This window comes from Cervus elaphus, chromosome 18, assembly GCF_910594005.1.
Source record: "Cervus elaphus chromosome 18, mCerEla1.1, whole genome shotgun sequence".
NCBI classification, from domain to species: domain Eukaryota; kingdom Metazoa; phylum Chordata; class Mammalia; order Artiodactyla; family Cervidae; genus Cervus; species Cervus elaphus.
Genome location: NC_057832.1, coordinates 88998667 through 89016481, shown reverse-complemented (window position 1 = coordinate 89016481; position 17815 = coordinate 88998667). Strand labels below are relative to the sequence as shown.

At 40.4% G+C, this 17815-nt stretch overlaps 1 protein-coding gene across 2 annotated transcripts in view; it reads right to left on the bottom strand.

The window, feature by feature from the left end:
* VPS41 (VPS41 subunit of HOPS complex) overlaps positions 1-17815 on the bottom strand; it is a 203202-nt gene that overhangs the window by 72294 nt on the left and 113093 nt on the right. For both annotated transcript variants that reach the window (XM_043871900.1, XM_043871901.1), the window contains 2 exons: positions 3979-4098; positions 2339-2485 (listed from right to left, as the gene is read on the bottom strand). In XM_043871900.1, coding sequence (XP_043727835.1) covers positions 2339-2485; positions 3979-4098 — 267 coding nt within the window. The remainder of the gene's footprint in view (positions 1-2338; positions 2486-3978; positions 4099-17815) is intronic.

The window sequence follows — 17815 nt, the reverse complement described above, 5'->3', positions numbered from 1 at the left end:
TGGACCATAAAGAAGGCTGAGTGCTGAACAATTGATGCTTTTGAACTGTGGTGTTGGAGAAGACTCTTGAGAGTCCCTCGGACTGCAAGGAGATCCAACCAGTCCATCCTAAAGGAAATCGGTCTTGAATATTCATTGGAAGGACTGATGCTGAAGCTCCAATACTTTTGACCACCTGATGTGAAGAGCTGGCTCACTGGAAAGATCTTTCATGCTGGGAAAGATTGAAGGCAAAAGGAGAAGGGAGTGACAGAGGATGAGATGGTTGGATGGCATCACTGACTCAATGGACATGATTTCAGCAAACTCTGGGAGACAGTGAAAGACAGAGGAGCTTAGCGTGCTGCAGTTCATGGGGATACAAAAAGTTGGACACAACTTGGTAACTGAATAACAACAGATAATGCAGGATAATCTCCTCATCTTCAGATGCTTAGTTAGTCAATCTTTTTGCTCAGCTCTTTACTGCATAGAGAAACATTTATAGGTGGTGGGAATCAGGATTGCTATCTTGGGGACCATAATTCAGCCTAATGGAGGAAGCATTTCCAGTAGCAATTATCGAACTTCTTTCATGTCCCAATAGGCTAGTTTCCCTTTTCTTTCACCAAAAAAGAAAAGAAAATCCCAATTTTAAAACCAAGTAAAAAGCCACTTGATCTATTTAAGATACTTAAAAACTATCAAGAAGATCAGTTTACTGGATCAGTACTGGGATAGGGAGACTGGGAAGCCCTCTTTTGTCCTTGACTTTGAGGTACAACTTCCTTCTTATTACCTTAAATGTGACTGTTGTGTTCATTTAACATATGGAAACAATTACCACATGTTCTATTAAGAAAGAGAACCTGAATCATAACTAGAAATACCTCAAATTAATAATGCTTATTTTGATGATAACAATCACCACATTAATAATTTTTATGCTTTCTTTTTCACAGAGGAATTTTCAATAGCCATGTCTCTTTCATGACCTTTCTGGAATTTTCTGACATAACTATGACAGCTTACATTTCCTATGCATGGTATGCCAGATCCTATACTAAGTTCTTCATTAAACTGCCCCAAAATGTGTGATGTGAGAACTATCAGTGCTCCCACTTTGCAAATGAGGAGAGTGAGGCTTAGAGAGGGTCACACAGGAAGTTCAGTGGGAAAACTGGAATGGATTCCAGGTCCGTGCGACTCTACAGCCTGAGCCCTTCCATTAGACAACTGCTGGGATATCTTCTTACACCATCTTTATCTCAACTAAGTTTTACTTTATTTAGACAAACGTATATATTTTTAAAGGGAAACAAACAACTTTTGCTCTGAAATACCTAACACGAGACAAGCGCTACTAGGTACAAAATAAAGGTGAATGGACTTTGGGCCTCGTTTTGCAGAACAGCTTCATTTACCCAGGCATGTAAAAGGCAGGCGACATATGTGAGAAAACAGCCCCAAGTCGTATTGTCCATAATAAGCCTGTGCCTTTACTCCACCGAACTACTAGCGAGCAAGCAGGATGATTTCATTTCAACCTTTTTCCACCATCAGTTCTACTGAAGAAGCTCAGGATCAAAGCTAAGGGAAATGGAAGGAAACATAAAAAAAAAAGGGACCCAGGTGAACCAGCAACACAATGCATATTCCCATAAATAGCTAAGGCCGACTGGGTTACAGGAAATTAAAAAAAGATCAGAAAGGCTGCACCATTCTGAACATGGATAAGGTCATAAGAAACGACAGATCTGAAAACTCACGCTTATCCCACGACCATAATATGCAGATGGAAATATTTTGGCTCTGAGAAGCCATTCAAGAACTCATATTCTTGGACTTTCCTGGAGGTCCAGTGGTTGGGACTTGGCCTTCCAATGCAAGGGGTGCAGGTCTGATCCCTGGTCAGAGAACTAAGATCCCACACGCCTCGGGGCCAAGGGACCAGAACACAGACCACAGGCAATGCCACAGCAGACTCAATAAGGACTTCAGAAATGGTCCACACACACACACACACACACACACACACACACCACACAGGAACTCATTCCTCTTGACCATCGTCAGTAGCTCTGTAACAATATGGACTCATGAGAAAGACAAGTAAACCCACCTTCCCTGGTCAGGGAACTAAGATCCCACACGCCTCGGGGCCAAGGGACCAGAACACAGAACACAAGCAATGCCATAGCAGATTCAATAAGGACTTCAGAAATGGTCCACAGAGACAGACAGACAGACAGACACACACACACACACACACACACACACACACAGGAACTCATTCCTCTGGACCATCGTCAGTAGCCCTGTAACAATATGGACTCATGAGAAAGACAAGTAAACCCACCTTGACGGACGTCCCCCAGCCGATGATCAGCGTCACATTGTCCTTCCAGCAGAGGCTACAGGGATACATATCTGGGCGAAGACTTATATCATCCCGGGGCACGTTCGTGATTCTCTGCTTTGAGGTGATGTCAAAAATCTTCACGCCCTGGAAAATAAAGTAGCACTAAGCATCCTTGACTCGCGAGAAGGAAGGTGAAAGGCAACTTGATGACGGCCACGGCTGCACCCGAGGTAACGAGCACGGCAAAGTCCTCATCGTGTTCATCGGGTGCCACGGAAACGTTCTGACTCCACACGAATCCCGTGAAAACCCCGAACAAAAGGAAACCTCCATCCTTCTTTTCAGGCCAATGAGATTTTATGAGCAGGTGGCACGGGCAACACAAATGGTAGATGTATAGATATCAGCAACTATGTTTCCAAAATGACAGACAAGAAACATTTATATATGTATTGTTACACCTCAAGAATGGGGTTTGGTTTTCAGAAAAGCTCTGAATCTGAAAACCCACTAGGTAAAGAAAACTACATCTGACATTTTAAAGTACTCAAATCAAGAAACATTGAGCAAGCAGCTAAATGAAAATAAACCAAGAGGCCATACATCTGTTGACCATGACTGTGACCCAAGAGACATAGGAACTAGCATAGCATAGACCCAACTAGCACAGCAGCTTCTGGGAGGTTTCTACCATGCAAAATGGAATAGCTGGGGAATCCCAAACGCCAGGGCCATGGGTTCGACACCAGGTCGGGGAACAGATCTCACATGATGTGCAGCATGGCAAAATAAAAAAAAGAATAGCACTGATTTGCTAAATTGTACACCAAGATTCCAAAAGCTATAGTTATGCCAGATGTCCTAAAGGTAATTTTTAAACTTTCTACTCGCCCTAACTCATACTGACTAAACTTGAGGTAAGTGATGTGGAAGCTGAGACTCCAATACTTTGGCCACCTCAAGCGGATAGCTGACTCATTTGAAAAGACCCTGATGCTGGGAAAGATTGAGGGCAGGAGGAGAAGGGGATGACAGAGGATGAGATGGTTGGATGGCATCACCAACTCAATGGACATGAGTTTGAGTAAACTCCGGGAGTTGGTGATGGGCAGGGAGGCCTGGTGTGCTGTGATTCATGGGGTTGCTAACAGTCGGACACAACTGAGCGACTGAATTGAACTGAGGTAAGTGAAGCATCAAAAATTAGGATCCACTTTTTCAAAGGCAGGCCTATTTTGGGTCTGTGATTATTCTGGGAGTAAAAGAAATCAGCAATATCCTGCCCTTGTTTCATATCGACTGGCACTTGCCCTTGGCTAATAGGCAAATGGTATTTTCAAAACCATGTTCCCATTGCAGCCCTTCCATTATTAAGATGCCTTTTCATTTTCTTGGCTATTCTCCATGCCTCGGGTTTCTCCTTCTAAAATAGAGTCCAGAATATGTTGGAAATTACTCTGTGATGAAAGCCAGAAGCAATCTAATTTCTTTACCCTTCCGGGTATGGTATCAGTCGCCACGTGCACCTTTCAGAAGTGGGTGGGAGAGTGGCGTCCCCACCCGTCATCACAGCCCTCTGGATCTGGCCATCCTTCTGGCTCCGAACAAGCCTTAGAGACATGGAGATGCACTTTTACCATATTATTGGCCCAGGCGATCAGATGGCCCCTCCACTTCACACTCCTTATGTTCCCTTCCCCTTCATGCAGAACTGAAGACTTCCATCTGCTCATCCAAGATCGTTCAAACAGCAGCAACTAGGGGCAAATATCATAAAAACAGAATTTTAAAAACCAAGAGCCATATGTTAAACTCCTTATTATTTTTGCCCGGACATTCAAGTAACAAACAAATTTAAAAAAATAATTAATTGGAGGATAATTGCTTTACGATGCTGTGCTATTTTCTGCCGTACAACATCATGAATCAGCCATGTGTATACATCTATTCCCTCTCTCTTGAATGCCCCTCCCATTTCCCACCCCCGATTCCACCCCTCTAGCTCATCACAGAGCACCAGGCTGAGATTCCCGTGTTACACAGGAACTTCCCACTAGCCATCTATTACACACATAATAGTGTCTATATGTTGATACTGCTTTCTCAATCCGTCCCACCCTCTCCTCCCGCTGTGTCCACAAATCCAAGTAACAAAGAAATCACTCTCAATATTTTAAATACAGACTTATACTGGCACATGATTCGCATTTTGGAAAGTATTTCCAGTCAATCTTATCCTGTCCAGGACACCATTTAAAATGTTTGTGTTGAAGTTATTACACAGTCCAGCCACAAGATGGCATCAAAACACCAAAAGTCAGAGAAAAAAGAGCATGTATGGTATTTAGCCAAAAGATTTTTATCACAAAGTTCTTCAAGTAATTGACCATGATTAATTTATTTAGTAATTTGGGAAATCAAAACTTTAGAACTTTTCTCTGAAAATAAGTTTAGTCACAGATTCAGCTGCATGATTAGAAAGGGTCTTTCATTTAACTCAAGAAAAATTAACAATGACTTGAGCAGTAATTATTCACGTCACAAGAGAAATCTGCTTTAGAATTTAACTTCTACAGAAATTTCAGAGTAGCTACCTATCAAAAAAATATGTTGAATAAATTTTATGACCAAAAATAACTGGTCAAACCCTCTACATTCAGATGTGGTTCTAGAAATCACACATTATTGAGGAATCAAAAAATTTTTTTCTTGCCATATCCAATTTAAATCCTGTAAGAAAAGACCTTTATACAATATATAACAATACATACAACATATATAATTTATACAATGTAGAACTTAAAATATGTAAGTTAGACATATAATTCTGAAACACAGTTATCTTTTACAAGCATTCCTTAATGGAATTTTTAAAATTCCTATTATAAGTGTCAATTTCAATGTACCTTAGTATAATACCCCACCTCTAAAAAAGGAAGAAAAAAAGGTAACAGAAAGTAAACTCATATTATTAATATTTTTATGTATCTTTCTCAGTAGCCAGAGGGGCACACACACACACAAAAAAAACAGGTGAGGGGGAGTTATAATTATTAATATTTTTATGTATCTTTCTCAGTATCCAAAGGGGCACACACACACACACACACACAACACAGGTGAGGGGGAGTTATAATTAAATAAGTAGCCATCATCATAAATAAGCTGAATTTAGTCTCATAAAAGTGCCAGAAATGTTTAAAGTTCTCTGTCGTCCATGCAAGAGCAAGGCAGCCTTACAACAGCCTTAGTGGAGACTGGAGGCAGAACTTTTACTAAAGACATGCGGTCCTGTGTTCCCATCGGATACACACAGGATAGAGCTCTTCTACATGCTCAGTCACCTTCTAAGCCATCTCGACTGGCCCAGACTCTAAGAAATTCTCACCACCACCAAGGCTGCCTGCCTCCAGTTAGCGACCCTTAGATTCGGCCTCCAGCTGTGACTCAGCCTCTGCCTTGCGTCATGACGCAGAGAACAGAGCTAAGGCGGCGGTCACTGAGGGTGTGCGGGTTTTGTGATGGGACAGGTCTGAAACTGGCATCAGAGGTGAAAGCGTGAGAGTATGGCTCCTACCACACCTCAGGTCACACCCCACTAAAGACAGGCAGCTACTGACAGCTGTATTCAACATGAGGAGCGGGGCCAGGGGGAGCTCCGGCAGCACCTGTGGAAGGGCGGCTCTGCGGGATGGCCGGGGGAGAGGCGTCTCCCTCACCAATACCCACCGAGACACGGCCAACAGAGTATTAAAAGGGGAACAGTCTGCACCTGGGTCAGAAAAATTAAATACGCCCTCAATTTCAAATTAGAAGTTCTGTAAAACATAACAGGAAGATCCTGGTGAAGGCTGTCAGCTGACTCATTACAAGGAAGAGCCCGCCTCGGTTGAGGATACAGCAGGAGGCCACGGTGCGGTGGCGGCTGGGGCTGAGGGGCCAGAGGGGGACTCTCAGGCAGGCACTCGGGGCCCCTGGTCAGCACTGCCAACAGCACACCTGAACGGCCACGCGGGCCGCTGCTCGGACAAACAGCTTGGAAGGAAAAAGCAGGCAGGCTGGTACTGGAGGCGGCCTCCTGAGGGCAGCTGTGCCCGTTACTGAGGTGGGCAGTACCTGCCTTAATAAGTAGAGAAAACAAGTTTTGTTTCTGTTTTTGTTTTTTTTTTTTTTTTTAAATACAGCACTTCCCAGCTGCGCCAATAATTACTAGGTTAGCCAAAAATGTTCATTTGGATTTCTCTGTGATATCATACAGGAAACCCAAACGAACTTTTTGGCCAACCTAATGCATTCTTTTGTATCCATTTTCCCAACAGACAATTATGTTCCAATTCAGCAAAATGGAAAACACAAAAGCTGACCAAAGTAACCCACCCACTGACCAAACCCACCACTGACCAAAGTAAAAGATTTGGACAAGCTCTCACAAAATCTATGGACAGCTTCACAGCCACATCTCGTAAATATGAGCTCACAAGAAGAAAACACTAACAATATGGAAAAATTCAGTATTTAAAAACAATAAAACGTATCTAGGGAATAAGGAAAAAATCTCCCACTCCTACCATCACATGAATGAGACATAACGTAAAGCAGAAAAGAACTTCAGGACTAATTCTCTTTATTCTCAGATGACAAGAAAATAAAGCAAGAAATTAATAACAAAGGATAAGAAGAGCAAAACAAGAGGGAAAAAAACAGAAATAGAAAAATAAATACTCTCTATCCTTGGGTAAAAGAGGAAATCAAACTGCAGCCAGAGCACTTAGAAAATGAAAATACAAACAGTACAAACCTAAACTTTAGGGGATGCAATCAAAGTTGTAAACAAGGGCAAGTCCATAGGTCTCAAAGTTAATAATGAACAAAAAACAGATGTGTGTATACTAGCTACACGGAAAACAAAAACACTTTATTGAGGGACAGAGGAGAGCAAAGTAAATGGAAAGATACAGCGTGTACCTGGATGACAAGACAGAATTCTCACTGAAGAGCTGAAGTCTTACGAAGTTGGCCTACGGTTTTCATGCAAACCCCAAGAAAATCCCAAAGGAATTATTTTTAGAGCTTCTAAAATGCAATGAACTCATTTGAAAATGCGTGACAATAACAAAAAAAAATTTTTTTTAATTAAGCAATTTGGGGGTGGGAGGTGATCTGCCCTGCTAGATACTAAAACTTTCTTTTTTAAAAATTAACACCCCCAACAGTAGAGCAGTGGTCTCAGAACTGACAGGTGAAGGAAAAAGGAAAGAAAAATTGACAAAGATGAACCAAAATGATAAGGTCAGACACTGGGGGAGCGACATGTCTGTGTATACATGGGGTGGGTGGGTGGGTGTGGGTGGGTGTGTGTGTGTGTGTGTGTGTGTTTTAAATATGGACACTTATTTACAGGACAAGATGGTCAGAGCATATTAAGCAGATTGCAAAACAGATTAAATACAATGACTTTTAAATAAAATATGAATGTGTATCCACATATAAAACCTGAAAGACAAAGTGATCATCACTCCAGAAAGAGAGGACAAGTGATTTTGTATTATTCCTCTTTAATAATTATTCTACATAGCACATGTGAATTATTCTTTATAACATTAATAGATATGGGGATGAAAGTCAATCCTCTAATTTTAACAGTCAAGATAATTTAGGGGAAAATTTGAAATAAAACAAAAAATTCACTGGAACTGAGTGAAAAGACTATTTGTGGTCCCCTATCTATGGGTGAGGATTCACATAAATGGTATCTAATTTTTAAATAAAACACTAACTTCTTTCAGAAAACTCTTAATAAAATCTTGCTGCAATTCCCACCCAAGCCAAGGTCACTCCACTCCATCCTTTCTGCTGTGGTCAGTGTGATTTCTGCAATGGGAGGAAGCTGAGGCTGCTGGGCCCCGGGCTCCCTTTGTCTCCTGCTCTGGCTCCAAGGAAAACTTCCAGCAGAGGGAGGAAAGGAGAGAATGTTGAATTCAGTCTGAATTTCCAGAGTCCTGTTACATTAAACCTTGTCTACCCTGCCCTGACACGAATCACAGGAGCAAAGACGCTGGTCCCTTAAAGTTTTTTTTTATAATACGGTATCAGTGGTACCTATCTGATGTCACTGACTCACTGATGAATGCTCAAAAACAGCAGGTGGCGGGTGGTTAGCTAATGTCCTAGCTTCTGTAAACCAGTTAAGTTTTAACTCATTTCCACTACACTTTTAGACACAAGTCATATTATTTTTCTCATGTCTTTCAAATAGTGGTAGTTTCATCACTTTACCTTTACATTTGAAAATTAAGAGATGATCACTAAACAAATAGCCTTAAATATGTTAGAGAAGATCATTATTTTGGAGAATTCTTTTGTTAAGTCAAACACTGGTTCTGAGTCATGGGATCATGGGTGCGACAGTATATCTAGTTCACTGAGAATAACGTATTTACTTCTCATCTCCCCAAATGTATCAGGGAAAGAAACCAAATCTTAGAGATGCTTTGCTAGACACACAAGGAATAACAGATATTAAGATACTGAGTAGGCTTTCCTGGGTCTAAAAGTCATTCCTTCTTTCGTTGTCCAAAAATACAATGGATTTGCTATGGGAGGAGCTGTGTAATTTCCAAATCCTCTAGTCACTTGGCCCGTCTTTAGTTAGCAATGTCTGTCCCCTATTTCAGACACAGAGGCATCTGCCCTCACTCACACATCTAAGGGAAAGGGCCCTGGGACTGATTCATCCAAGGAATAATCAGCACACTCCTTGAGAAAGGGCTCCTGTACCTGACGCCACGTCCTACTCCTGAAACGCTGATCTCTTTCCTGTTGCTCAGTGTCAGAGGATATAACTTGTGCACAACTTGTCATCAATTTGAAAAGTCCTGCGAAGGTGCTGTGCTGTGCTCGGTCATGTCTGACTCTTTGAGACCCTACGGACGGTAAGGCGAGACCTTCTCTGTTTGGTTTAGGTTAGTGCGGCTCCTTGGTTCCAAGGATGTCCGCTGGTCTCCCCTTAGGTCTGAGCAGTGATGTCCTGGAACGGGTTTGTCCGTGTGCACAAAGCTCTCTGGAACGTCACAGTACCCACTTCTGTCCTCCCCCCACCCGGCCTGCCCTTCTCCTCTATGTTACCGGCTTGATCCCATGAAGTGTTTCTTTCTGTCTTCCCTCTGCACTCCACTCAATTCTTTTAAAAATGCTTTTATTGTCCATTAAAGCACAGTTGATTAACAATGCTGCATTAGTTTCAGCAAAGTGATTCAACTATACATACACATCTATCTGTTTTTCTTTTTTCTTTTTTTTATCTGTTTTTCTTTTTCAGATTCTTTTCCCATTTAGATTATTACAGAATATCGAGCAGCATTCCCTGTGCTACACAGTAGGTCCTGGTTGGTTATCTGTTTTATTGGTTATGTATTTATCTATCAATAGAGCAGTGTGTGCATGTCAATCCCAAATTCCCAATTCACTCAACCCTTTACTCATGAGTCCTATCTCCCAGTCCACACATAGTATAAAATCTTAAATGTCAGCTAGAAATTACAAAATTATTGCCATTACTGCCCTTTGAAACGCTCCAAATAAAATGATGCTGTACATGCAGCATTTGATGGATAACATTTTTGTAGTTTCAGATAGGAGGGGTTAGGATTTTTCTATCCTAATCTATGGGAATTTCAGGCAGAAACGCATCATCTGGCAGGAAGGCCAAGGAAAGTTCTGTTTCGGCGATTTAAGGCATGATAAGCTGCTTTTCTTACACACACTCTATGCTAATTTAACTACCACAAAACTACCTGCTTGTATTTCACTGACATTTAATAAAATCCATTTCTTTCTTCCAGCCATAAAACTGCCTAGAGACCTACTGAGCACGAATCTTCTACAAAGCATTTTAGAGGGGAAGCCATTGAGGGAACTAGCCTTAAAAGCAGCTGGTTAATTTATTTGGTTCATCTTCCACATCCTGTAATATTGAATTGTCATTATCACAATACTGAGAGCAATTTAAGCTCAATGGGAGCTAAGTACAGAGAGAGGAAAAACTGTTTCCAAGAGGTCTATTTTTTTGTTGGAGAAAGTATTTTAGGGCTTTATTTCCCATAAATCCACATTCTGGCAGTCAGCACTCTTGGTACTTATATTTCAATAGAAGCCCTCACATCCTCAGCAATATACTTTATTCTCCTATGTTCTGTGCTGATAAATCTATCTAGTACTTTCTTATACCACATCCCAGAATCTCCCACAGACAGGCTGGGATTCCTATGGGGCTGTAATAAAGCTGCCGATTCTGGTAGCCTAACACCCATCATTACCCATCACCCATTCTTCCCTGGTGGAGGAAAAGGAGTATGATTGGACCTTTTTTAATCATCTTGTGCTCTTCCAAGTATATAAATCATTTGAGTCATTTGGGCTACCTAATACCAGCAACACTGCCTGCTGAGGCTGGGGTCTGAGCCCATGGGTGAAGGTATTTTCTCCAGAAAGGACAGAGAGGCTTGGAGAAAACAGACTCCACAAGAGATAAATGCTTCATCAGAGAAGATACCGGAGCTCAAGATGACAGAGAAATAGAGCAAAGTGAAATCCAGCAAATTAGAATATGCCAAATATTTTACTGTCCCAGTAAAAACAAAGGGTATAATGATGAGGAGGGCTTGCCACAGAAGGATTTTTAAATCCAAGATTGGAAGAGATTAGGGATAAAACTGAAGTCAAGAAGGCAAGTGAGAAAAAAATTGGTGAGCATGGAGAAGACTTGGGGTGGTGGCTGGCAGCAGACAGGAGTCTTGAATCTTGATGGAGACAGAAATGACCAAGAAGCAGCGGCCTGAAGAGCAGAGAACACCTGTGTACTGCTTCCTGCTTTGGCTCAGTACCGAAGTTTAAAACACACAGCCTTCCTGACCATCACTGAGAAAAAACTCAAATCATGTAAGAAGAAAATAGGGATTTCCTAAATATATGACTGCTTTAAATTCGGTGGTTATTTTCTGCACAAGTTCTAGTCCATCCCTCTCTTTCCTGAAGAGTGGGTTAACCTGATTAAAAGCCGTTCAACACAGGACAGATACTGCTACCAAAGTCTCTGTACACAGGTGGACTTCCAGAGCCCGTGTGACAGGCCATCTGCTTCCAGGCAGTATCTGAATAAGCACAACTGAAAAGCTACACAGGTTTTTGACAAATTCTTGAACTTAATTAATCCTGTGTAAATTATGTACCAGAAATATGCTTTGAAATTTAAAAAAAACATCATATCAACATAAAGTAACAGTCAAATTAGTAGCCAAGAAAACCAAGCTATGAATTCAGTGTGAACCAAAGAAGTTAAACACAAGAGGTGCCACTGAGGAGCAGTTCCTTTGTATTAAAACAAAACAAAAACCTAGCAAGGACAGAGATACAGATCTATGTCTACCCGCCCACCTATACGGGTTTAGCAATCAATTGTAGCAAGCACGTGAGGAAGATTCCTATTCAAACTAGCAACCTGCCATTGCTGCACATGCAACTCACAACTGCAAATGGGATTCCAGAAATGAACGAGGCATTTAAAAAGTAATTTTTCTACTAAAACACACAAACAGCCTTCCACATGGATCCTGAAGACTTAACAGAGCTGGCTGTTCAAATCAAAAACCTTGAGTTTGTTTTTCAGTTTGCAGCTGCCTGAGGATCTATTTCCTGGGACTGGGTTCAAGGTTGGACCCCTTCCCCAGTAGAATAAATATCTACTGGGTGATGCAACTTGAATGAACATTCCGTGTGATGAACAAATATCTCTAATTTCAACTACACATAAGCTCAATCAGAGATGACTCAGGAGGAGATCTTTGCACAGTGAGGTTATGAAAAATACAAAACTGCTAAATCTTGAGTAACAGGAAGAGTCACAAGAACACACAGGTTTATGGATGTGAACAAGTGCTTCACTCAATTCAAATCAAAGCAAAAAGGAACCAACAAGGACCTACCATATAGCACAGCAAAGTATACTCAATATTTTGCAATAATCTATAATGGAAAAGAATTTGAAATGGAATATATATATATATACACAAACACACATATGTATACACACAGATATTTAATGGAATCACTGTGCTGTACATCTGAAACTAACATAATACTGTAAATCAACGATGCAAGCTATGTGTGCTCGGCTGCTCAGTCATATCTGACTCTTTGCGACCCCATGGACTGTAGTCTCTCAGGCTCCTCTGTCCATGAGATTCTCCAGGCAAGAATACTGGAGTGGGTTGCCATGCCCTCCTCTAGGGGATCTTCCTGACCCAGGGATCAAATCCTAGCTCCTGTGGCTCCTCCTGGGAAGATCCCCTGGAGAAGGAAATGGCAACCCCTTCCAGTATTCTTGCCCGGAAAGCCCATGCACAGAGGAGCCTGGTGGGCTACAGTCCGTGGGGTGGCAAAAAGTTGACACAACTTAGCAACTAAACAACAACAACAACAACAAATCAACTATATACTTCAATGGAAAAAAAAATGAAGCAAAAGGGGAAAAAGTAAAGATCAGGACACTGCCTACAGCAGAAACCAAATCAAATGAACCTGCCTTTAACTGGGCATGCTGGCGTGTTTTTAAGAGCCTTCAAGGAAGCAGCAGGACAGACAGTCTAGGGGCAGACACATCTGTGGAGTAGAATATACTCATCTTCTTTGTACACAGTTCAGCATCTACTCGAAAGTCTCATTATGACTCCTATATAATGCCTCCCTAGAACAAGAATAATTATTCCAGGTTTAGCTAAAATTGGACAAAAGGCTGCAGGCTATTCAGTAAGCAGCAATAATTTGCGCTCAAACTGACAATAAATATCAAATGGACAGTCGTCATTGTCCTGGCTTCTATGGTAATATTAAAAGCTGCCCCGAGCAAAGAATACAACCAGAGAAATCACAAAGGAAGGGATATAAGTGACTAGTAAATAAAAATGCTCAAAATCACTAATAATTCAAGGAATTTACAAAATAGAACAATGGAGTCTCTTTCTATGTATATCAAATTGGCAAGTTGATACGGTAAAATGGCTCCTCTAAAACACACAGCTGGTATAAATCAGTATGTTTTCTAGAATGTACCTTTACTTGGCAATATGTATCAAGAGCCTAAAAGATACTCGGAATCTTTGACTCAGTAATTCTAATCCTAAGAATCAGAGCTAGGAAAACATTCAGCAGCACAAACAGAAGTTCATACCCAAAGATTTCTAACTTCAATACAGCATGATTTATGATAACCCCAAACTGGATACAACCTAATGGTCCAATAATATGAGACCGATTAAGAAAATTAAATTGACCTGCAGGATGGAAAATTACATAATCATTAAAGAACATCTGAGCTAAGATTAGACTTCAATAATGTAGGGAATTTCATATGATTTAGAATGCTAAGTTGAAAAGAGAGCCAAAATAGTTGAGATTACTTTATACATTCTTTTATTATTGCTTTTTATTATTATAAAAGGCATGGTTTCTACAAAAAAAAAAAAAGCAGAAAATAAATGCCAATGAAGGCCAGAAAAAACACTAATAATCTTGCTCAGATATTGTTAATAACATGTTAATAATATTAATATTGTTAATAATTTGGTATTTAGCTTTCCATGAAATTGCTACATCATACATTTATATTTCTACCAGAAAGAGAAATCAAATAGTATGTATTATTTTCATAAAGTACCTCAATAAGCCATCTAGCAAATGTTGGGCATTTTATTTGTCACAATGAAGAAAGAAAAAAGCTGGAATGCAGGAGTTCATCTGCCATTCAGAGCAGGGTCTTGGTGTTCTCCGGGTAAATATAAACAATTTCACAGAACACCGACATAAGACAAGGCCCTGTGACCATAGGATGAGGAGAAAAACAGGACCACTCCATAATCACCTCTGAACATGGACAAAATATTAACATTTCCCAAGCCACATAAATGACCAAACATCTCCCTATCCTGGCTAAAAGGAAAGACTGCTTCTTTATCAACGTCTTTAGCCTTGATTTTATCTTTCCTCCTCTGGATATGATGTATTAAGATACCCAGTGGTGGAAAATCTCTTGCTTCCGACAGCACCTGACCCAGCGCAAACTCCTACTTCTTTAAAGCCTCCCCACACCACCTCTCATCAACAGCCCAAATCCTGTAACACCCTCCTTCTAACACACCCTCTCCTTCACACCCTGCAAGTGTGTTCCTGGAGATCTAGGGCTGCACGGCACTGACACGGCTATTCACTATCACATACACTACCATCAGACTTTGAGTGGGTTCAAATCTGCACTGTCACAAACAGCAAAGAGGAATATTGGCTGAAAATGAATCAGAAAACTAAAAGGAAACAAACTAACTTATAATGGGGGGGGGGATCCCCAAATGCTTAACGACAAAGGCTTGAAAAATCAGTAATTACAACAGTAATTTTGCACAGGCAATAACTACTCCAAATACTAAAGAACAACCACAGCATTCTCAACATGCAAAGGAAGATATTTTCAGTAAGGAGCAAAGGATGGTTTGATTACTCTAGGAAGACAGATGGTAAGCTTAACATCAGAATCCAGGGAAGGGCTGCAAACAATACGGAAATATTACACACGGAAAAGTTACCTGAACTCATTAAAGAAAAAAAGGCTTCTGTTCTCACCAGGTTTTTGATGGCTATGAAACAAGGAGGACGACTGAAGAAAATGCGGTTGCCATGGATCCATCTCCAGGATGTTGGGAGCTCTACATACTGACATCAAAAAAGCAACTAATGTTTGAGATGGATGAACTTAATTTTGAAAGCAAGGAAAAACATCTGTCACTGATATTGAAAGTGATTTCTATTTTTAAGCCCTGGATTTAAAATTTTAACTTCAGCCAGTTCAGTACATAGAGAAAAACCCACCAAAATATACTTTTACAATATAGCTATTTGCAACTTGGGTTTTACATACCTAAGAAATATTTGTAAAGGTTACACTGTGTTTTACTTCCTATTAGTTGGTAGTTTTTAATCAATTTTGGCATGCTTACAGCATGAGATGAATTTCTAGAAATGGAACCACAATTTATAACACCATGCCTAGAAGAGATGAAGGTGTTTATTTACAATGGTTCTATGTGCAACCACTTGGACATAAATTTGGTGGTTGCCTGAGAAGTGATGTGTGAGAAAAGTCTGCATGTGGAAAACTGCTTAAGATCAAGCATCTAAATGCCTGCAGAAGTATCATTCTCTAGATCCACTGGTCAGCAGACTGGGTGGTGTAACTGACGTCAAGACTTTTTCAGGATAAACAAGGTCTTACTGTACAGTACAGGAAACTATACTCAATATCCTGTTGATAAACCATAATGAAAAAGAATACATATAACAGAGTCACTTTGTTGTAGAGCAGAAATTAACACATTGCAAATCAACTTCAATACTTCAATAAATTTTTTAAAAATTAAAAAAGATCTTTTATGACCCCAAGAACCCCAGTTTCCATCTGACCAGAAGACAAGCAAATATATAAGGAAGCACTCTTCCCTTGTGGCTCAGATGGTAAAGAATCCACCTGCAATGTGGGAGACCTGGGTTTCAGTCCCTGGGTCAGGAAGATCCCCTGGAGAAGGGATAGGCTACTCACTTCAGTGTTCTTGGGCTTCCCTTGTGGCTCAGCTGGTAAAGAATCCATCTGCAATGCAGGAGACCTGGGCTCAATCCCTGGGTCGGGAAGATCCCCCTAGAGAAGGGAAGGGCAACCCACTCCAGTATTCTTGCCTGGAGAATTCCATGGACAGAGGAACCTGGTGGGCTACAGTCCAAGGGGTGTGAAGAGTCAGACATGACTGAGTGACTAACAACTAACTACAGCTAACTACATTTCACATTTAATGGTCATAGGAGTTTGCTGGGCTATGGGAATTTTAAAAAGTTTCGCATTATTACAAAAAACTGCTCCACTGCATCTTCTTCCAAAAAGAATCCAACATGCAATTTGTTGTTTGTTGATCACGTTGGACACTGAGAAGCTAGCTGATGCTTCTACCTCTGCCCTTCAGGTAAAATCTGCCAGGAGCCTTCAGCCCTGAATAGTAAAGCGCTTTTTCTCATTTCATGCATGCAGGTCCTTGCTTTGTTTGCTGACTGACACTTTCCAGCTTACAAAGCAAGCTGTCCCTGCGGCCAGGTCCCCTCATTCTAGTTCACTGCAATGCCAAACAGCTGACTACCTCGTTTCTAAAGATGAACTCCGCTGCAAACAGCAGTGTGACAATTTAATAATTTGTCAAAGGAGGAGAATCAGTTATTATGAAGTGTATTTCAGAGTTCAAAGGTAAAGGTCATAGGGAGCTCAAGTTTATCTACTGACAGAGAAAGTTGAGCAATTAAAAAACCAACAAGCAAACCAGACAAGATCTGCCTGGCAGACTTATTTCTAGAAGACATACCTCATTTCTATGCTCATGCATTAGAATTCTTGCTACACAAGGTTTACACTTAAAAAAAAATCCATTGATTCACATGTTTGAAAGTTCTCTCCAATGGCACTCTTACGAGATGTGCTTTCTCTTTTCTTTTTTCAACATGGAAACAAAACAGAATTTAGAATAAGCTTTTTATGCTCATGTGTCAAGCGCTGGAGTCCATAAATCCAGCTATGGCATTCAACTACTAAGAAGTTACCTTGAAAATCTAAAATAAAAGTTTATGCCAGACAGAACTATTGCCTCCTCTTTCCAGTCCCAGGTGGATAAGGAGCTATCTCCAAAGACCTAAGAAGCTAGAACCTTAAAAAGGAAATATCAACAACTGTGTCAAACTGCAGTTTCAGGTTTTTTTTTCCCCTTCATAACTAGTTTGTAGAACTATTCTGAAATGCATGTTCTGATTACTTTTTTAAAAATGTTTACCCCTCGCCCAGTAACTAAGTTTTCCCATCAAATCAACTAAAATCTTAAATTAAAAATCTTCATCAAATTTTCTTGTGAAATGACATCAAGATTCTCTCTGTAGGACATCCATCTTGCTCTTTTTCTACCATATTATCTGCCATGTACTCTAAACAGGGAGGTCTAGTGCAAGGTTATCACCATTTGCTAAATGCTGGACTCTGCAGACGTGTTCTGCTTAGTTTACAACACTGGCTACAAATTGCAGTTGGAATGATCAGAGTTGTGATTGGGCCAATGCAGATTTTGATTTTTTTCTCATTTACAAAGGTATAAAATGCCCTAACTCGGCTATAAGAAAAAAATCGACTCCCCCTAAAAATTTGCTAATACCTTAAAAAGAAATTTTTTTCACAATATTATCTCTTTCTTAATGTCACCTTCCAAGAGCCTTTCTCTTAGTTTTTAAAATCAAAGGTGCATTTCTTAATGAAATCAGAAATATTCCCTGAAATAACCTCAACTAAATAAACCTATTTTAAAACAGACAAAACACATTAATCCCAAAACCATGTAGTGCAGGCAA